Below are 22,835 nucleotides of genomic sequence, written 5' to 3'. Positions count from 1 at the left end.
GGCCAGCAGCGTCGTTAAGAAACAGATCCCCAAACGATTCGTTAACCAGGGATGAAACCAAACAGGAGATGCACCCAAAAGTCAACAGACAACTTCAAGAAAGATCAAGGAAATGCAGACAAAAACAATTATTGCCATACTGGAGAGGTGCCATCCCTCAAATGTTCCACAGTGTCAACATAGGAAGATTCTGCCCCGAACTCATTGCGTTACCATGTGCAGCACATGGCTCCAGAGGAGAGAGCGGTGGGCTCCGTAGAATAGACCAAAAATCTGCTTCAAAAGGGGGGGGGGGGGGGGGGAAAGCAGGTATATTTTATGGCAAAGGACCAAAGTTTGATCCAAAGTTTGCAAATTGTTCTGCTATATTCCTTTCCAAATGGTCTACTACCATAGTCCTTTGCAAATATTACTATATTCAAGGAGAATGGGGGTGGGAGAGATTATTTGATTTCCAGAAGCCAAGAGAAAGAGGCAAACGTCGTAACGGTGACTGGAAATTAACCTGGATTCTTAACTTTGCTCATTTCCAGGGTAGGAAGGAGGAGGAAAGCGCACGTCCAGACCAGCTCGCATTTCAAATCCTCCCCAAACAAACATTTTAAAAAGGAACTATATGGATTCTAAAAAACCAAACATATCAAAAGGCAAGAATATTTCGTGTATTATAAACTAAAGTTGGGATTGAATCCCAGTGGATTTAATTTGCGACCGGAGAGGTCGACCCATGGATGTTTCTCGAAGGAGAAATGCTCCGGAGCGAGAGAAGCGACTTCAGAACCGGGGGAAGGAATGGCTCCAGAGATCTGATAGCAATCACAAAAAGGGTCACAGTCATTCCACAACGTTACTGTGCAATCTATAGGTTCATGGGCCCTTTTGGAGGACATAACGACAATTTGCACAGAGTGACCCAAAGATTGCTGTGGTTCACAGCGACACAAGTCACCAAGTCAAAGCTCCAAACCCAGAACGGCAAACCAGGTGGCATCTCGGCACCAGAGAAAGCCAAGCCACACAAGTCAAGCCGATCAATTTGTGCTCGACCTGTTCAAGTGTTCTAGATGCTTCAACTAGTTTGATGACATTGCTCTCTAACACAAAACCAACCGGAGTTGTGCCCACAAAGCAAAGCAATCAATCTGTGCTTAACCTGTCCAAGAGTTCTAGGTGCTTCAACCAGTTTGATGACATTGCTCTCTAACACAAAGCCAACCGGACTTTTGCCCACAAAGCAATGCCATCAATCTGTACTCGACCTGTCCAAGAGTTCTAGGTGCTTCAACCAGTTTGATGACATTGCTCTCTAACACAAAGCCAACCGGACTTTTGCCCACAAAGCAACGCCATCAATCTGTGCTCGACCTGTCCAAGAGTTCTAGGTGCTTCAAACAGTTTGATGACATTGCTCTTTAACACAAAACCAACCAGAGTTGTGCCCACAAAGCAATGACATCAATCTGTACTCGACCTGTCCCAGAGTTCTAGGTTCTTCAACCAGTTTGATGACATTGCTCTCTAATGCAAAACCAACCAGAGTTGTGCCCACAAAGTAACGTAACTCAGTAGCAAGTAGCCGTAACGGACATACACAAAGACGAGGAGCCGTGCTGTTACCAAGCTGGAGGCCCTACCTCAACCCAAGCCTTTCAATTTGCAATGTAACTCAGCAGCAAGTGGCCATAAAGGATGTAAACAAAGATGAGGAGCCATACTGTTACCAAGCTGTAGATCTTGCTTCGACCCAAACCTTCAGGGCAAAAGATTCCCACACACCATGGAAGACACACGGAAAGCAAATTCACAGGTTTGACTTCTCAGAATTAGTAATAAGGGGGTCGCTATGCTAGAAAGGCCTCTGGCTCGGACTATGCCACTTTGAAAGGAGCCTGGGATCGTGCCAACTTCTGCTTCACCCTCAAGGCATCGATGGTTTGACCTGTATTAGTGGACACAAGATTGGCCAAGCAAAACAACTTCCGGTTCAGGATCTACAACAGCCAATTGGGACTAATCCTGGCTCGCAATGAAATTTTGGCAGGTAGGCAAATTACGGTTTTGGCACATGGGTTTAAATGCGCTGCCTTCCCTCATCAAACGGTGCCATCCCATCTCCGTCTTGAGAATCTCCCCTCGAAGCAATCGGCATGACTCCCATCCGCTCCTCTTCTCACAGCCGCTGCCCGAATGTGGAACATCTACACAGTGCAGAGAGCATGGCTTCATGAAGGAATGGGTGGATGTGAACAGGGCAAACATGGGATTTCTGGGCTGGTGGGTTTCTGGAAGGGGAGCGGAGGGGAGGGCGGTGCCCGCCAGTGTGTGGACTTTCCCTGCAGTGACTTCCCCGAAGCATCGGCGCCGCTCGCAACCGGGTCAGAACCGATGCCGAGGCTGTGGACCAAAGTGCATAGGAAGGTTGTGCTCCAGCTGGAGGTTCATCTGCGGGAAGTCATAGTTCACTCGCATGTTAGGCAGCGGGGGCACGTACGGGGCCGGGATGGGGCCGAGGTTAATGGGGCCAAGGTTGTTGTACAGCGGGCGGACGGGGGGCAAAGGGAAGGGAGGGTGCACAAAGGGGTACGGGGCCATTTGGTGGTGGAGGTTCTGCGGGACCGGCCTGGGGATGGCGTCGATCCGGGGGATTTTCTCCGAAGGCTTTTCCGCAGGGGGACCGATCCGCTTGAAACTGTTCTCTGGAAGGAAAACAAAAGAGGAAAATGCCTGAGTAGACAGACAGGAAAGCAGAAAATATAGGTTGGTTGAATATATTGCAGGAAAGCTGATGGATTCATCACATCAGGTATGGGCCAACTTCGGTTGGACTTCGACGCCCACAATTCCTAACAGCCTGTTGCAATCCAGAGCAGGAAACGAGGCCCTAAGATAACTCTCCACCACACTTGACTGTGAAAAACAATCCTTTTTTATTGAAGAAAAATAGTTACAGAATAAAGGAAAAATGCAAGTCAAAAGCCACAGCAAAATCAGCAAACATGAATTTAAATGGACAAAAACAAAACCCAAAGCCACACAGTAAAATACTGGAACCTGTTAGCAATCCACTAACCGTACTTGATATCCCAGAAATCTTTCAAGACAATGGCCAGGAAAACCGGAAGAACTGCCAAGGTCTTCATCAATCTGAAATGATGCCTGAACTGAGAAAGTCACTTAAGGCACGGAAGGCACTTAAAGCCGAAGAATTGGTTCCGTGAACCGCCTCCCTGCTTTGAAGCCGTTGTTTGTATTTCTTTTAATCTGGAAGACCTTCGCAAGCTGAATGATTTACTTTTGTCTTACCAGATCTGACCCCTTCTGTTCTCATTAAAGTTACCACGTGCAGAAGGGAGTGAAAGGTCATGGCTTCCCTCTGAAACATTCTCATGAACACTGGTACTTTCATTTTCCAAATCTACAGAAGTTTCTTCCTCACTAATTTCAGGAGCATTGACATCAAGAGGTATATTTTCATTAGCATCAGTAAATATATTTTCATTAGCATCAGGAGGAACAAACAGAGAATCAGGTTCAAGTTCAAACTCAGGCTGAACTCCAACAGCCAGTAGGCTTGTCATGATAAAATATGATATATGGTTTGGAAGGAATTGTATGAAAGGTGAATGAATGAGAGCTGATACTTCTGAAGACACATTACAGTCTGGAAAACAATTGCCTGCTTGCTGGATTGTAATGAAAACCTGCTAATGAGAACTGAAATGGTTGACCTGCCATAGTGAACTGTAGAGTTTGGTCCAGATCTATCATTGTTTGAGTCCAAAGTAATCTCTGGATGTGGACATTGATAATTACTGTGACAATGATTAACTGTTGAACTTTTGGGGGAAAACACTATACTAATAATATAATAGAAACAGAAAATACTGGAAGGGTTTGGTGGGCGGTGTCCTTTGGTTTTGGAGTTGTAGTTCACCTACATCCAGAGATCACAGTGGACTCAAACAATTATAGATCCGGACCAAACTCTACAAGAATACTCGATATGCCCAAATATGAACACGGGTGGAGTTTGGGGGAAATAGAATCTTGACATTTGGGAGTTGTAGTTGCTGGGATTTATAGTTCACCTACAATCGCAGAGCATTCTGAACCCCACCAACGATGGAATTGGGCCAAACCTCTCATACAGAACCCCCATGAGGGCTACAGCAATGCGTGGCAGGGGACGGCTAGTATGATATATGGTTTGAAAGGAATTGTATGAAAGGTGAATGAATGAGAGCTAATACTTCTGAAGACACCTTACAGTCTGGAAAACAATTGCCTGCTTGCTGGATTGTAATGAAAACCTGCTAATGAGAACTGAAATGGTTGACCTGCCATAGTAAACTGCTGACATTGATAATTACTGTGACAATGATTAACTGCTGAACTTTTGGGGGAAAACAATGTGTTTACATAATCAGAGACAATGGCTCTTTTAAGTTAAGGAAACGTTTACAAAGATTCCTTAGGTTAAGGAGGAAGTCAACACAAGGCTTATCGTTTACAACACCAATTAAGAAGAGTCAACATCTGTCCAGGAAACCGAGATGGAAGCCAGGATGTTCCAGGCTGGAAAGGCATCTACATCAGCGAAATATTGCTATATAAGAGACCTTATTACCATCCAAAAAGTGTGGCAGACCGGGGGAGTCTGGCCCAACCACCGTTCTTCTCCATGGGAAGGAGATGGTATTTTTTTTGGAGAGTGGCAGGTGCCCTTGGGATGGGCCAGGAGGAGGGTAAGGAAGTGCGGGTAAGAAAATAATATATATTCATTTATTATTCATTTATTTACTACACTTTTATTCCACCCTTTTCAGCCCGTCAAGAATTTATTTTTAAAGTTTTAACTATTGCATCTGGCCCAGCCACTGTTTTTTTAATTCTTGTGTGTTACTGTCTACTTATGAGTTATATTAACTGTATTTTTTATTTTTGTTTATTGCTTGTTGTTTTATTATTGCTTTGTTGTTTTGATGTGTTGTTGGGCTTGGCTTCATGTAAGCCGCTCCGAGTCCCTTGGGGAGATGGTGGCGGGGTATAAATAAAGTTGTTGTTGTTGTTATTATTATTATTATTATTATATATTATTATTGGCGCAGTGGGTTAAACCCCTGTGCTGGCAGGACTAAAGACCGACAGGTCACAGGTTCAAATCCGGGGAGAGGCGGATGAGCTCCCTCTATCAGCTCCAGCTCCTCATGCGGGGACATGAGAGAAGCCTCCCACAAGGATGATAAAACATCAAAATCATCTAGGCGTCTCCTGGGCAACGTCCTTCAGACGGCCAATTCTCTCACACCAGGAGTCACTCCTGACACGAATATATATATATATATATATATATATATATATATATATATATATAAAAAAATTAAGAGGGAAATTTAGGTACTGTTTATGCGGGGAGGCTAATTTAACTAATTTAAGATGCCATAAAACTCTCCAGCAGCGTGCAAAAGAATGAGGAAGTACTCCATCGATGTCACAAGTGGACAATGAAGCAACAGCTCCCCCAGTGGCCAGAATTCATAAAGCACACTCTCATGAAGCTAGAACGTTAAATAGCCTCTGTATGTCTGTCTATATATGTTGTGTGTCGATGGCATTGAATGTTTGCCATACATATGTGCATTGTGATCCATGCTGAGTCCCCTGCAGAGTGAGAAGGGCGGAATATAAATACTGTAAATAAGTAATAATTAATAAATAACCGGTAGTGACCCAACAAGGAACTTCACCCATGTGGATACTGAGTTCTTACAATATCATCCAATGTCAAGACTTGGAGAGTGAGTGCGTGGTCATGAGTTCGAAGCCAGCCCAGGTCGGAGTAAGTTCCTGACCATTTGTCTAGCTTGCTGTCGACCTTTGCAGCCCGAAAGACAGTTGCAGCAGCATGCAAAAGAATGAGGAAGTACTCCATCGATGTCACAAGTGGACAGTGAAGCGACAGCTCCCCCAGTGGCCAGAATTCATAAAGCACACCCTCATAAAGCTGGAAGGTTACATAGCCTCTGTGTGTCTATCTATATATGTGGTGTGTCTATAGCATTGAATGTTTTCCATGTCTAAGTGCATTGTAATCCGCCCTGAGTCCCCTGCGGGGTGAGAAGGGCGGAATATAAATACTGTAAATAAATAATAATTAAAAATAACAGGTGGTGAGCCAACAAGGAACTTCACCCATGTGGATACAGAGTTCTTACAATATCATCCAATGTCAAGACTTGGAGAGTGAGTGCGTGGTCATGAGTTCGAAGCCAGCCCAGGTCGGAGTAAGCTCCTGACCATTTGTCTAGCTTGCTGTCGACCTTTGCAGCCCGAAAGACAGTTGCATCTGTCAAGTAGGAAATTTAAATACCTCTTTATGCGGTATTTAAGTAATTTACGACATCATAAAACTCTCCAGCAGCATGCAAAAGAATGAGGAAGTACTCCATCGATGCCACAAGTGGACAGTGAAGCGACAGCTCCCCCGGTGGCAAGAATTCAAAAAACATACCCTCATGAAGCTGGAAAGTTAAATAGCCTCTATGTGTCTGTCTATATATGTTGTGTGTCTATGGCATTGAATGTTTTCCATGTCTAAGTGCATTGTAATCCGCCCTGAGTCCCCTGCGGGGTGAGAAGGGCGGAATATAAATACTGTAAATAAATAACAATTAATAAATAACAGTTCGTGAGCCAACAAGGAACTTCACCCATGTGGATACAGAGTTCTTACAATATCATCCAATGTCAAGACTTGGAGAGTGAGTGCGTGGTCATGAGTTCGAAGCCAGCCCAGGTCGGAGTAAGCTCCTGACCATTTGTCTAGCTTGCTGTCGACCTTTGCAGCCTGAAAGACAGTTGCATCTGTCAAGTAGGAAATTTAAATACCGCTTTATGCGGGGAGGCTAATTTAACTAATTTAGGATGCCAGCAGCGTGCAAAAGAATGAGGAAGTACTCCATCGATGTCACATGAGGGCAGTGAAGCAACAGCTCCCCCGGTGGCCAGAATTCATAAAGCACACCCTCATGAAGCTGGAAGGTTAAATAGCCTCTGTGTGTCTGTCTATATATGTGGTGTGTCTATGTCTTTGAATGTCTTCCATGTCTATGTGCATTGTAATCTGCCCTGAGTCCCCTGCGGGGTGAGAAGGGCGGAATATAAATACTGTAAATAAATAAATAACAAATATGTTCTGTGCTTAAAGAGGCATCCACCGACTAACCTCCATTTTTCCTCTTTTGTTCCTCTTCGCCTTCTTTCTGAATCTCCTGGATTATCTTCTCATCGTCCTCCTACAAATGGGAAAGGAGATCTTAATACCGGCGGACGACATTCTGCGCAAAGTCCCTTTCCGTTCTATTAACGGGCCAGTCTCAGTTATGGAAACATGCAAATATATGTGACCCCCACTTGGTTAGCATAAATATGCATTCGGCGCTTTTTATTAATCCTCCCGGATCGTTTGAAATCTTAACGTGGTAATCCCTTCTGGTTTCTGAGATTTTGCTGACAACTCTTCGAACGGAGGATTAGGAACTTATCTTTTTTGCAAAGATGGAAGGAGAGAGAGCTAAGTTTCTCGGGAATCTGCATCGGGAAGCAATCCTGGTTGCTTCCTCTGGGAACGACAACATTGTAAAGGCTTCCATGTGTTGGGTCTGTGCGCATTCAGAAGAAGACCTACAAGCCACTCTAAACACCTTTGCAGAAGCATACAAGAAGCTCGGCCTGTCATTGAACATTGAGAAAACCAAAGTGCTGTTCCAGTAGTCGTCAGCCAATCCCTTTCCAATGTCAGAAATACAACATTAGAAAATGTTGACCATTTCCGCTCCCTTGGCAGCCACATTTCCAACAAAGTCAACATTGACACCGAAATACAACACCGCCTGAGCTCTGCGAGTGCAGCATATTTCCAAATGAAGCAGAGAGTGTTTGAGGACCGGGACATCGGTAGGGATACCAAGGTGCATGTTTCTAAAGCTACTGTTCTCCCAACCCTGCTATACGCCTGCAAAACGTGGACTGTCTACAGATGTCAACATTGACACTGAAATACAACACTGCCTGAGCTCTGCAAGTGCAGCATTCTTCCAAATGAAACAGAGAGTGTTTGAGGACTGGGATATCTGTAGGGAGACCAAGGTGCTTGTTGATAAAGCTATTGTCTTCCCAACCCTGCTATACGCCTGCGAAACGTGGACTGTCTACAGATGTCAACATTGACACTGAAATACAAGACCGCCTGAGCTCTGCGAGTGCAGCATTTTTCCAAATGAAGCAGAGAGTGTTTGAGGACCGGGACATCCGTAGGGATACCAAGATGCTTGTTTATCAAGCTATTGTCCTCCCAACCCTGCTATACGCCTGCAAAACGCGGACTGTCTACAGATGTCAACATTGACACTGAAATACAACACTGCTTGAGCTCTGAAAGTGCAGCATTTTCCCTAATGAAGCAGAGAGTGTTTGAGGACTGGGACATCCGTAGGGAGACCAAGGGGCTTGTTTATAAAGCTATTGTTCTCCCAACCCTGCTATATGCCTGCAAAACGTGGACTGTCTACAGATGTTACATGCAACTCCTGAAACGATTCCATCAGCGCTGCCTCCGGAAAATCCTGCAAATCTCTTGGGAAGACAGGCGGACAAACGTCAGCGTGCTGGAAGAAGCAAAGACCACCAGCACTGAAGCGATGGTCCTCCACCATCAACTCCGCTGGACCGGCCACGTTGTCTGGATGCCCGACCACCGTCTCCCAAAGCAGTTGCTCTACTCCGAACTCAAGAATGGAAAACGGAATGTTGGAGGACAGGAAAAGAGATTTAAAGATGGGCTCAAAGCCAACCTTAAAAACTCTGGCATAGACACTGAGAACTGGGAAGCCCTGGCCCTTGAGCGCTCTAGCTGGAGGTCAGCTGTGACAAGCAGTGCTGTAGAATTTGAAGAGGCACGAATGGATGGGCTCAAAGCCAACCTTAAAAACTCTGGTATGGACACTGAGAACTGGGAAGCCCTGGCCCTTGAGCGCTCCAGCTGGAGGTCAGCTGTGACAAGCAGTGCTGTAGAATTTGAAGAGGCACGAATGGATGGGCTCAAAGCCAACCTTAAAAACTCTGGCATAGACACTGAGAACTGGGAAGCCCTGGCCCTTGAGCGCTCCAGCTGGAGGTAAGCTGTGACCAGCAGTGCTGCATGAATGGAGGGCGAAAGAGAGAAACGGGCCAAGAGGAAGGCGCATCAAGCCAACCCTGACCAGGACCACCTTCCACCTGGAAACCAATGCCCTCACTGCGGGAGAAGATGCCGGTCAAGAATAGGGCTCCACAGTCACCTTGGAGAATTATCCTACTCGGCCAACGAGGGATCGCCTAAGTAAGTAAGTAAATGTGTTGGGTGCAGCCGGCTCGCCGTGAAGGTGAGCACTTTTGGGCAGAATTCTAAACAAGTTGGAAAGAAGAAGGAGGGCGAAATGGTAGCTGCACCGTCATGTCGCCGAGAACTCGCTGCGTTCCCGGATGGCGTCCTCACCCACACGACGGACGGACGGCGGAGCGTGACTAAGCCGCTTACAGAGGGAACACTGATCCCACCGGCGGTTTCCCGACCCAACAAAGCAGATGGCAGCAAGCAACCCCCTCCACCCCCAAACCCTCGCTTCCCCCCTCGCTTCCAGCCTTTCCGAGAGGCAGCTGGAGCGCAGCTAATCTTTTAAATGGCATTCGGCCATTAAATATTTAGATTAAAGCGGCAGCTTCTGAACGCTAGGCCCCATCAAGCAGGGAAGGCTTCCCGTGGAAGACACTGGCTTTGGGAGCCAATCAGCGAGGTCATTTAGCCTATCTGGAAAAAAAGGAAAAAATACATTTGGAGAAGGAGGTAAATTGAAATGAGGTGCATTTTCGGCTTGAGATGAAGAGTTGAATTTGGGGGCAGAGGAATTTATCGATTTATTTATTTACTATACTTGCATACCACCTTTCTCAGCCATATCGGCGACTCAAGGCAGTTCACAACAAGTTAGTACACAGAACAACAAAATACAAATTGAACATTAAAACAGTAAATAAACAACAAACTATATAAATAAAAATGTAATGTTCGTTTGTGGGATTAACAGAACTCAAAAACAACTGGACGAATTGACACCAAATTTGGACACAAGACACCTAACAATCCAACGAGTGTCTATCATCCCTAAACACGCACACAAAACCCCGGCGGAACAGACTTTAAAAAACCCCAAAATACACAATATATACATATACACATACAGTCATATACTTATACACATGCACACATTCATACACACACACAAATACACACACGCATACATATATACATGCACAACATATATATACACACACACACACACATATGCACACGCATATACGTATACACACAAATATTCATATAGACAAGCACACACATAAACACAATATGCATGTACACATATAAACACACAAATACACAAATATATACACACATATATACACAGACACATATAAACCCACGTGTGTGTGTGTGTTTGTGTGTGTATATATATATATATGTATGTGTGTGTGTGTGTGTGTGTGTGTATATATATGGGTTTATATGTGTCTGTGTATGTACACACATATGTGTGTGTATATATATATATATATATACGCACACACAAACACACATATATGTACAAATATATACATACACACACAAACACATATATACACACACAAAACACATATACACAGACTGGACCACAGCAAAGTGTGGCAGGGGTCAGCTAGTATCAGCAATAAAAACAATAAAAGCCAACATCGTTACCACCAGCATCTCCTAGTAAATAACGTTATCCAAGTTCCGTTGTCGAGTGATTCCATTTCCTATGTTAGTTACTCTGCATTTGTAAACGCTTGCTCATATAACCATGTCTTAACTTGTCTCCGAAACATTAAGAGTGAGGGAGCTGATCTAATTTCCCGAGGGAGGGCTTTCCATAGCCGAGGGGCCACCACAGAGAAGGCCCTGTCTCTCGTCCCCACCAAACGTACTTGTGATGAGGGCAGGATCGAGAGCAGGGCCTCCCCAGACGATCTTAAAGTCCTAAATGGTTCATAAGGAGAGATGCGTTTGGACAGGTAAGTTGGGCCAGAACTGTTTAGGGCTTCATAGGCTAAAGCCAGCCCTTTGAATTGTGCCCGGTAGCAGATTGGCAGCCAGTGGAGCTGGCACAAAGAGGAGTTGTTTGCTCTCTTAGCGTCACTCCTGTTAACATACTGGAAGCTTCCAGACAGTCTTCAAAGGCAACCCCATACAGAGTGCATTGCAGTAGTGAAGACATCTGCCCTTGCGCTATGCTACTCTGCTGCTGTGTACGCATGCCCAGTGTGGAACACATCTCACCACGTTAAAACAGTCAATGTGGCTCTTAATGAGACATGCCGCATTGTCACAGGGTGTCTGCGCCCTACACCACAGGAGAAAATACACTGACATCCCCAGGAAGTAGCAGCCAATAGAGAAAGGATCAAGGCAGTGACATCTCCAGCTCATCCCCTGTTTGGGTATCAGCCAGCACGTCAATGACTTAAATCTAGAAATAGTTTCTAAGACCTACAGAGACACTCGCTGGCACACCTCAGCAAGCGAGAGTCCAAAAGTGGCAGGCTCAAACCTAGAACATCAATCAATGGCTGATACCAGATGAGACACTCCCCCCTGGGCACACAGAGGACTGGGTGACTTGGAAGGCGCGGAACAGACTGTGCTCTGGCACCACGAGATGCAGAGCCAACCTCAATAAATGGGGCTACAAAATGGAATCCTCGACATGCGAGTGTGGAGGAGAGCAAACCACAGACCACCTACTACAATACAGCTCTGACACATGCACAGTGGAGGACCTTCTCACAACGACACCAGAGACACTCCAAGTGGCCAGCTTTTGGTCAAAGGACATTTAGCATCATGCCAAATTTTCCAAAATGCAATGCAACCTGAGCCCTGCCACATGCACAATGGAGGACCTTCTTGCGGCAACACCAGAGGCACTCCAAGGGGACAGATACTGGTCAAAGGACATCTAATCAACCACCAAGCTTGCAAACTTTGTGTTTTGTCTGTTTGTTGGTTTTGTTAAAAATGTAATACAAATGTCTGGTTGCTCCTTACACGATAAATAAATAATAATCAAATTGCTGCCAATTCTGTGATCTGCCTTGAGTTGTCTTATGACTGAGAAAGGTGGGTTACAAGCACTGTAAATAGATAGATAAATAAACAAACAAATTTAGAGTGCAGGAGCAACCAAGCCTAGGACACAGAAAGAGGTGGGCAGAAGGAGAGATTGTTAGCTGCAGGGTTGGGAGGAAAGCGCACGGCTAGCTGGAAGGGGGGGGGGGGCTTAGAACATCTTGTTTCCATTTCCCCCTTTTTAATGTCATCCTGTAACTTCCCCCCAATGTGGAAAATGGTCTGGATTTTGGGGAGCGCCCTGGGATACTACTATGAAAGCTGCTGTGTCCGCGTTAAGAACATGCGCGGATGTGAGAAGCCTGCCAGCTTTCTCGATTTGGAGATCTCGCATCCTCCCCGCCCAACCTTCCTGTTCTGTTTTCTGCAGGGAAAGGTTGAGCGGTGCACTGGGAAGAGCATAAATGCTGAGCTGGTGTGTGGCGAGGCTGGCTGGTGCCCTCCATCCCATCCCAGGCTTTCCCTGAGTCAGCAACTGAAACACAAGAGACTTTCCAAGACAACTCCTGCGGATTTCCGTTAGCTCAGTCGCCCATCTCTGCTTGACCCTGCCCTCTCCCTCCAGCACAAAGATTCAGCCATATTTGAATGCTTTTCTTCACTGGGTATCGTACATATTTGCACAAAGAACACATATTTATTTATTTTATTTATTTATTTATTTAGTACACTTGTATACCGCTAATATCTCAGCCTAAAACGGCGACTCATTGCGGTTTACAACATTTAAAAACAACAATAATTCCGATTAAAAATATAAAACACATACATATACAATACACAGTATTGGGCCACCAATACAGACCAATGCATCTCTTAGTTAAAATCATAATCCAATTTCGTTGTCTGTGATTGCCAGTCCTTGATCCAAAAAACTTCATCGCATCGGATTAGCCGAATGCTTGCTCAAACATCCATGTTTTCAGTTTTTTCCGAAATGCCATCAGCGAGGTGGCTGATCTTATCTCTATAGGGAGGGCATTCCAAAGCCGGGGGCCACCACAGAAAAGGCCCTGTCTCTCGTTCCCGCGAGCCGCACCTGTGAAGCAGGCGGGATGGAGAGAAGGGCCTCTCCCGAAGACCTTAGGGTCCTGGTGGGCTGATAGGCCGAGATACGTTCGGATAGATATGTAGGGCCAGAACCGTTTAGGGCTTTAAAGGCCAAAGCCAGCACTGAATTTGGCCTGAATTGCTCTGATGTGGATAGTTACAGATTCAGTGGGATATTGTACAGGGCACCAAAGTCTACAGAAGGACCTCCAAACACAGCAGCGTTGCCCAGACACGAATCGAGAAACACAAAAGGCACTGCAGACTCAGCCGTAGCAGAGCACCTGATGAACCAACCTGGACACAGCATATTATGGCCCATGGGTTCCCTCATAGAATCAAAGAGTTGGAAGAGACCTCATGGGGCATCCAGTCCAACCCCATTCTGCCAAGAAGCAGGAATATTGCATTCAAATCACCCCTGACAAATGGCCATCCAGCCTCTGCTTAAAAGCTTCCAAAGAAGGAGCCTCCACCACACTCCGGGGCAGAGAGTTCCACTGCTGAACGGCTCTCACAGTCAGGAAGTTCTTCCTAATGTTCAGATGGAATCTCCTCTCTTGTAGTTTGAAGCCATTGTTCCATTGCGTCCTAGTCTCCAAGGAAGCAGAAAACAAGTTTGCTCCCTCCTCCTCCCTGTGGCTTCCTCTCACATATTTATACATGGCTATCATATCTCCTCTCAGCCTTCTCTTCTTCAGGCTAAACATGCCCAGTTCCCTAAGCCGCTCCTCATAGTGCTTGTTCTCCAGACCCTTGATCATTTTAGTCGCCCTCCTCTGGACACATTCCAGCTTGTCAATATCTCTCTTGAATTGTGGTGCCCAGAATGGGACACAAGCAACTACAGGACTGGGCCCCCTCCTGGGCCCAGTCCTGCTCAGGATCTTCATTAATGACTTAGACGAAGGGTCAGAAGGCAGGCTCATCAAGTTGGCAGAGGGGACCAAATTGGTGTCAAAATCATCTACCTACCCAAACTGGGAGGGAGAAGCAAAACTATCTTCACAGATTAGAGCAGTAGTTCTCAACCTTCCTAATGCCACGACCCCTTAGTACAGGTCCTCATGTGGTGGTGACCCCCAACCATAGAATTATTTCCGTTGCTACTCCATAACTGTCATTTTGCTACTGTTATGAATCGTAATGTAAACATTTGGTAAGCAAGATATATTTTTATTCATTGGGCAAAATTTGGCACAAATACCCAATACATCCAAATTTGAATACTGGTGGGGTTGGGGGGGGGGGGGGCGGGGGGATTGATTTTGTCATTTGGGAGTTGTAGTTGCTGGGATTTATAGTTAACCTACAAACAAAGAATATTCTGAACTCCACCAACAATGAAATTGAACCAATCTTGGTACACAGAATTCCCATGACCAACAGAAATTATGGGAAGGGTTTGGTGGGTAAAGACCTTGAGTTTTGGAGTTGCAGTTCACCTACATCCAGAGAGCACTGTGAACCCAAACAATGATGGATCTGGACCAAACTTGACACAAACACTTAATATGCCCAAATGTGAACACTGGAGGAGTTTGGGGAAAATAGACCTTGACATTTGGGAGTTGTAGTTGCTGGGATTTATAGTTCACCTACAATCAAAGAGCAATCTGAACCCCACCAACAATAGAATTGGGTCAAACTTCCCACATAGAACCCACTTGACCAACAGAAAATACTGTGTTTCCTGATGGTCTTTGGAGACCCCTCTGACACCCCCTCATGACCCCCAGGGGTTGAGAAATACTGGATTAGAGAGATGATTGGCTGAAATTCACAAAATGAAGTTCAATGGAGACAAATGCAAGAGACTCAAGGAACATGGAAGGCACTGCAGACTACTTCAACCAGAGAAGTCAGCCATAGCAGAGCACCTGATGAACCAATCTGGACACAGCATATTATTTGAGAACACAGAAGTGCTGGACCACACCAACAACCACCATGTCAGACTACACAGAGAAGCCATTGAAATCCACAAGCATGTGGACAATTTCAACAGAAAGGAGGAAACCATGGAAATGAACAAAGCTTGGCTACTAGTATTTAAAAAGATCTAAAATTACAACAGCACAACAACAGAGAGGAAACAAACAAGGACATCTAATCACCTCTCAACAAAAGTTTGCTCTAGGCACTGTCAGGCCATGATTCAGGGTGGTCAGTTGAAACATTCACACCTAGCTCCAGCAGATAAGAGTCCTTTGTCCCACCCTGGTCATTCCACAGATATATAAACCCTTTTTCCAAGTTCCAACAGACCTCACTACCTCTGAGGATGCTTGCCATAGATGCAGGCAAAACGTCAGGAGAGAATGCCTCTAGACCATGGGCATATAGCCTGAAAAAACTTACAACAACCCAAGAGACTCCACTTTGGTAGAAAAAAATGAAATGCAAAAAGACAGAATAGGAGACGATGCCTGGCTCAATGGCAGGACGTGTGGAAAAGATCTTTGAGTCTTCGTGGATAAGAAGTCAAAGATGAGCCAACAATGTGATGTGGCGGCAAAAAAGTCAATGGGATTTTGGTCTGCATCAATAGGAGCTTAGTGTCTAGATCCAGGGAAGTCATGCTCCCCATGCTCTATTCCGCCTTGGTTAGACCACACCTGGAATCACACTGTGTCCAATTCTGGGCACCACAACTGAAGGTAGATGTTGACAAGCTGGAATGTGTCCAGAGGAGGGCGGCTCATATGATCAAGGGTCTGGAGAACAAACCTTATGAGGAGCAGCTTAAAGAGCTGGGCATGTTTAGCCTGAAGAAGAGAATGCTGAGAGGAGACATGATGATGGCCATGTATGAATATGTGAGGGGAAGTCATAGGGAGGAGGGAGCAAACTTGTTTTCTGCTTCCCTGGAGACTAGGACGCAATGGGACAATGGCGTCAAACTACAGTAAAGGAGATTCTATCTGAACATTAGGAAGAACTTCCTGTCTGTCAGAGCCGTTCAGCAACGGAACTCTCTGCCCCGGAGTGCGGTGGTGGCTCCTTCTTTGGAGGCTTTTAAACAGAGGCTGGGTGGCCATCTGTCAGGAGTGCTTTGAATGCAATATTCCTGCTTCTTGGCAGAATGGGGTTGGACTGGGTGGCCCAGGAGGTCTCTTCCAACTCTTTGATTCTATGATTCTATGTGCAAATAAATATGTGAGAGGAAGTCATGGGGAAGAGGGAGCAAGCATGTTTTCTGCTGGAGACTAGGACGCAATGGGACAATGATTTCAAACTACAGGAAAGGAGATTCCATTTGAACATTAGGAAGAACTTCCTGACTTACTTAGGCGATCCCTCGCTTTCCGAGGATGATTGTCTTCCAACATTCTTGTGGGTCCGTATGTGGCTGTGGAGCCCTATTCTTGCTCTGCATCTTCTTCCGCAGTGAGGGCATTGGTTTCCTGGTGGAAGGCAGTCTCGGTCAGGGTTGGCTTGACGCACCTTCCTCTTGGCACATTTCTCTTTTTCGTCCTCCACTCGCGCCTCCTCAAATTCTGCAGCACTGCTGGTCACAGCTGACCTCCAGCTGGAGCGGTCAAGGGCCAGGGCTTCCCAGTTCTCAGTGTCAGACTATGAGAGCTGTTCAGAAGTGGAACTCTCTGCCCCGGAGTGTGGTGGAGGCTCCTTCTTTGGAAGCTTTTAAACAGGGGCTGGATGGCCATCTGTTGGGGGTGCTTTGAATGCAATTTTCCTGCTTCTTGGCAGAATGGGGTTGGACTGGATGGCCCATGAGGTCTCTTCCAACTCTATAATTCTATGATTCTAACAGTGAGGAGGAAAGGCTATGCTTGCAAACTATTTTAAGAGCGAATTGTTATTCTTGGGAGTTTTCAAACGGATGCTTTAAAAAAAGGGGCAGCCAGGGACATCTGGAAACACAGAGGACTGCGAAAACAATCTATATTTCTTCCACCCTTCTTCTAAAGGAAGGTCTGAGAAAGCAAAGGCTTATCAGCTCGTCAGATTTAAAGATACCAGAATGGAAATAACAGGCTGAAACCTATAACTGTGAACACGACTGACTCAAGGGGTACATCATCTGCATTGCATGTTTATTTTAGGCTCCTGCGGGCATCCTCCTCCTTTTTACTGAGCTATTTGGATAATTGCTTTTTAATATGGAAGCCATAAATCAATACAGTTAAAAGAGTAAACAGCAATGGGGAAATTCACAGCTCGTCTAAGCATTAGTAGCACTGTGCCTTTTGTTAAGTCACTTAGTCCTTCCTTGTTAGTCTAGGGAATGACAGGCTCGGCCTCTCATCGAACATCGAGAAAACCAAAGACCTCTTCCAGCACACACCAGCCAGAACCAAGGTTACAACAACATCTGTTATAGAACTCCAGTATGCTGATGACAACGTTGTCTGTGCACATTGAGATGAAGACCTACAAGCCACTCTAAACACCTTCGCAGAAGCATACAAGAAGCTGTCATTAAGCATTGAGAAAACCAAAGTGCTCTTCTAGCAGTAACCAGCCAATCGCTCTCCAATGCCAGAAATACAGCTTCATGGTGTGACGTTAGAAAACGTTGACCATTTCTGCTCCCTTAGAATCATAGAATCAAAGAGTTGGAAGAGACCTCCTGGGCCATCCAGTCCAACCCCATTCTGCCAAGAAGCAGGAATGTTGCATTCAAATCACCCCTGACAAATGGCCACCCAGCCTCTGCTTAAAAGCTTCCAAAGAAGGAGCCTCCACCACACTCCGGGGCAGAGAGTTCCACTGCTGAACGGCTCTCACAGTCAGGAAGTTCTTCCTAATGTTCAGATAGAATCTCCTCTCTTGTAGTTTGAAGCCATTGTTCCATTGCGTCCTAGTCTCCAAGGAAGCAGAAAACAAGCTTGCTCCCTCCTCCCTGTGGCTTCCTCTCACATATTTATACATGGCTATCATATCTCCTCTCAGCCTTCTCTTCTTCAGGCTAATCATGCCCAGTTCCCTAAGCCGCTCCTCATAGGGCTTGTTCTCCAGACCCTTGATCATTTTAGTCGCCCTCAATGGAAGTGCCATTGAAAGGGTGAAGAATACTTGGCTGGGATGACATCTTCCCTTTGTGACTTGGCTGGGACAGAACTCTCATGACCAACTCCCACGACCAACAGAAAATACTGGAAGGGTTTGGTGGACATTGATCTTGAGTTTGGGAGTTGTAGTTCACCTACATCCAGAGAGCACTGTGGACTCAAACAATGATAGATCTGGACCAATATAATATAACTAGCCGTCCCCTGCCACGCGTTGCTGTGGCCTAGTCTGTGTATTTGTGTTTTGTGGGAGTTGGACTGGATGGCCTTAAGTATTTTCTGTTGGTCACAGGGGTTCTCTGTGGGAAGTTTGCCCCAATTCTTTCATTTGTGGGGTTCAGGATGCTCTTTGATTGTAGGTGAACTGTGAATCCCAGTGACTACAACTCCCAAGGTCTATTCCCCCAAACCCCATCTGTGTTCATATTTGGGCATATGGAGTATTCATGCCAAGTGTGGTCCAGATCCATCATTGTTTGAGTCCATAGTGCTCTCTGCATGTAGGTGAACTACAACTCCCAAACTCAAGATCAATGCCCACCAAACCCTTCCAGTATTTTCTGTTGGTCATGAGAGTGCCAAGTTTGGTTCAATTCCGTCGTTGATGGAGTTCAGAATGCTCTCTGATTGTAGGTGAACTATAAATCCCAGCAACTACAACTCCCAAACGACAAAATTATAATTTTTTGAGTGATGGTCACTCCTTGTGTTGTGAGACGTTTTGTTGTCAAATTTGGTGTGTTTACATTAATTGGTTCTTTTGTTTTTAAGGTACTCATTATGCACAGAGCATTTATATATAATATAATATAATATAATATAATATAATATAATATAATATAATATAATATAATATAATATAGACTCCAGCAAGACATGGAGCGAGAGTTGCCAGATGTTCAAGCTGGGTTTAGAAAAGGCAGAGGAACGAGAGACCAGATTGCCAATCTCCGGATGCTGGAGAATGGAGAAAGGCAGGGAGTTTCAGAAAAACATCTACTTCTGCTTCATTGACTATTCTAAAGCCTTGGACTGTGTGGATCATCATAAATGGTGGCAAGTTCTGGGTGGGATGGGCATCCCAAGCCCCCTTCCCTCTCTCTTGAGGAATCTGTACAAGGACCAAGGAGCCACAGTCAGAACTGACCACGGAACAGGAGACGGGTTCAAGATTGGGAAAGGCGTCCGGCAAGGCTGCATCCTCTCACCCAACCTCTTTAACGTGTATGCAGAACACATCATGCGAGGATGTGCGGGGCTTGAGGAATGCAAGGCTGGGGTGAAAATGGTGGAAGAAACATTAACAACCTCAGATATGCAGATGACACCACTCTGATGGCCGAAAGCGAGGAGGAGCTGAGGAGCCTTCTAATCAAGGTGAAAGAAGAAAGCGCAAAAGCCGGATTGCAGATAAACGTCAAAAAAACCAAGATCATGGCAACAAGAATGATTGACAACTGGAAAATAGAGGGAGAAACGGTGGAGGCCGTGACAGACTTTGTATTTCTAGGCGCAAAGATGACTGCAGACGCAGACTGTGGCCAGGAAATCAGAAGACGCTTCCTTCTTGGGAGGAGAGCAATGTCCAGTCTCGATAAAATAGTAAAGAGTAGAGACATCAGACTGGCAACCAAGATCCATTGCCTAGTCAAAGCCATGGTCTTCCCTGTAGACACCTACGGATGTGAGAGCTGGACCTGAGGGAAGGCTGAGCCAAGGAAGATCGATGCTTTTGAGCTGTGGTGTTGGAGGAAAGTGCTGAGAGTGCCTTGGACTGCGAGAAGATCCAACCAGTCCATCCTCCAGGAAAGAAAGCCCGACTGCTCACTGGAGGGAAGGGGACTAGAGACAAAGCTGAAGTCCTTTGGCCACATCATGAGGAGACAGCAAAGCCTAGAGAAGGGAATGATGCTGGGGAAAGTGGAAGGCAAAAGGAAGAGGGGCCGACCAAGGGCAAGATGGATGGATGGCATCCTGGAAGTGACTGGACTGACCTTGAAGGAGCTGGGGGTGGTGACGGCCGACAGGGAACTCTGGCGTGGGCTGGTCCATGAGGTCACGAAGAGTCGGAGACGACTGAACGAATGAACAACAACAATATATTGTATATACATATAATATTGACAATATTATAATGTAATACAATATAATAGTACTAATACTAATAACTGCTCCGAGTCGCCCTTGGGCTGAGAGGGGCGGTATATAAATGTAGTAAATAATAAATAATAATACGATATTATAATTATGTATTTTAAATTACATGGAATATTACTAATAATATTAGTATAATGTTATAGTACAATGTAATATATAATATTAATATTGTGCTATGGTAATAATATAATACATATATTGTATTTACACTTTGTTTGTAAGCCGCTCTGAGTCCCCTTCGGGGTGAGAAGGGCAGCATATAAATGTCGTAAATAAATAAATAAATAAATAAATAAATAAATAAATGCTACAGGACAAAAAAATTATCACCTGACTCAGGAGTTTCCAGATGAAGCCAGGAATTTCGAGCAGTTGTGTCAAGTAATTTTTCTAGCAGCTATTAGTATTGTGGGGCATTGTCAGTGTTTCCCATAGAAGCACATATTATGCTTGCTCCAGCATTGTCTCCACAGGTTAGGGTAAAGGTTTCCCCTTGACATTAAATCTAGGCCACATTTTAGAGCCATGCTAACGGGAAAAGTGTTCTTGCCATACATCAAGGGAGCCACTGACCGCATAGGGAAGCTGATGAGGAAACACAACATACAAACCACCTACAGACCCATCAAGAACATCCAACAAATGCTACGTTCAGCAAAGGACAAGAATAATAGAATCATACAATCAAAGAGTTGAAAGATACCTCGTGGGCCATCCAGTCCAACCCCATTCTGACAAGAAGTAGGAATATTGCATTCAAATCACCCCTGACAGAGGGCCATCCAGCCTCTGTTTCAAAGTTTCCAAAGAAGGAGCCTCCACCACACTCCAGAGCAGAGAGTTCCACTGCTGAACGGCTCTCACAGTCAGGAAGTTCTTCCTCATGTTCAGATGGAATCTCCTCTCTTGTAGTTTGAAGCCATTGTTCCTTGTCCTAATCTTCAAGGAAGCAGAAAACAAGCTTGCTCCCTCCTCCTCCCTGTGGCTTCCTCTCACATATTTATACATGGCTATCATATCTCCTCTCAGCCTTCTCTTCTTCAGGCTAAACATGCCCAGCTCCTTAAGCCGCTCCTCATAGGGCTTGTTCTCCAGACCCTTGATCATTTTAGTCGCCCTCCTCTGGACACATTCCAGCTTGTCAATATCTCCCTTGAATTGTGGTGCCCAGAATTGGACACAATATTCCAGGTGTGGTCTAACCAAAGCGGAATAGATATGGGGAGCATGACTTCCCTAGATCTAGACACTACGCTCCTCTTGATGCAGGCCAAAATCCCACTGGCTTTTTTGCCGCCACATCACATTCCTGGCTCATGTTTAACCTGTTGTCCACAAGAACTCCAAGATCTTTTTCACACGTACTGCTCTCGAGCCAGGCATTGTCCCCCATTCTGTATCTTTGCATTTCGTTTTTCCTGCCAAAGTGGAGTTTCTTGCATTTGTCACTGTTGAACTTCATTTTGTTAGTTTTGGCCCATCATCTCTCTAATCTGTCAATATCGTTTTGAATCCTGCAGGAGTCTACCGTATTCCATGCAGCTGTGGACAAGTCTACATAGGGACCACCAAACGCAGCAGCATTGCCCAAACACGAATCAAGGAACATGGAAGGCACTGCAGACTACTTCAACCAGAGAAGTCAGCCATAGCAGAGCACCTGATGAACCAACCTGGACACAGCATATTATCTCAGAACACAGAAATGCTGGATCACTCCAACAACCACCATGTCAGACTACACAGAGAAGCCATTGAAATCCACAAGCATGTGGATAATTTCAACAGAAAGGAAGAAACCATGAAAATGAACAAAATCTGGCTACCAGTATAAAAAAAACTCTAAAATTGCAACAGCGCAACAACAGAGAGGAAACAAACAAGGACATCTAATCACCTCTCAACAAAAGTTTGCCCTAGGCAATGTCAGGCCATGATTTAAGGTGGTCAGTTGAAACATTCACCCCTAGCTCCAGCAGACAAGAGTCCTTTGTCCCACCCTGGTCATTCCACAGTTATATAAACCCCTTTTCCAAGTTCCAACAGACCTCACTACCTCTGAGGATGCTTGCCACAGATGCAGGCGAAACATCAGGAGAGAATGCCTCTAGACCATGGCCATATAGCCCGAAAAAAATCTACAACAAGCCAAAAAAACCCACTGCCACCATCTCACAGACATGAACTCCATGAGCAAATCACGGGATGTGTGAGATCCTTGGGCTTTTGTTTCATTGCTCCAGCACAGCAAAAGCACTAAACTAACTGGAGAAACAAAATATACAGTGTCAATAAAGGAGAAAAGCACTCCAAACCACACACAGAGGAAAATAATAATAATAATCATCATCATC

General features: G+C 45.3%; 1 protein-coding gene across 1 annotated transcript in view; it reads right to left on the bottom strand.

Moving 5' to 3' along the window:
• Positions 1–1,837: 1,837 nt before the first annotated feature.
• Positions 1,838–22,835, bottom strand: part of LOC137097891 (E3 ubiquitin-protein ligase RNF216-like) — a 140,217-nt gene continuing 119,219 nt past the window's right edge. The window contains exons 16-17 of the mRNA XM_067473263.1: positions 7,226–7,295; positions 1,838–2,696 (exon numbers count right to left, since the gene is read on the bottom strand). Coding sequence (XP_067329364.1) covers positions 2,377–2,696; positions 7,226–7,295 — 390 coding nt within the window. The 3' untranslated portion in view covers positions 1,838–2,376. The remainder of the gene's footprint in view (positions 2,697–7,225; positions 7,296–22,835) is intronic.

The sequence above is a fragment of the Anolis sagrei genome, chromosome X (assembly GCF_037176765.1).
Source record: "Anolis sagrei isolate rAnoSag1 chromosome X, rAnoSag1.mat, whole genome shotgun sequence".
In the NCBI taxonomy this organism is placed as follows: domain Eukaryota; kingdom Metazoa; phylum Chordata; class Lepidosauria; order Squamata; family Dactyloidae; genus Anolis; species Anolis sagrei.
This window is presented reverse-complemented; position numbering and strand designations above follow the sequence as displayed.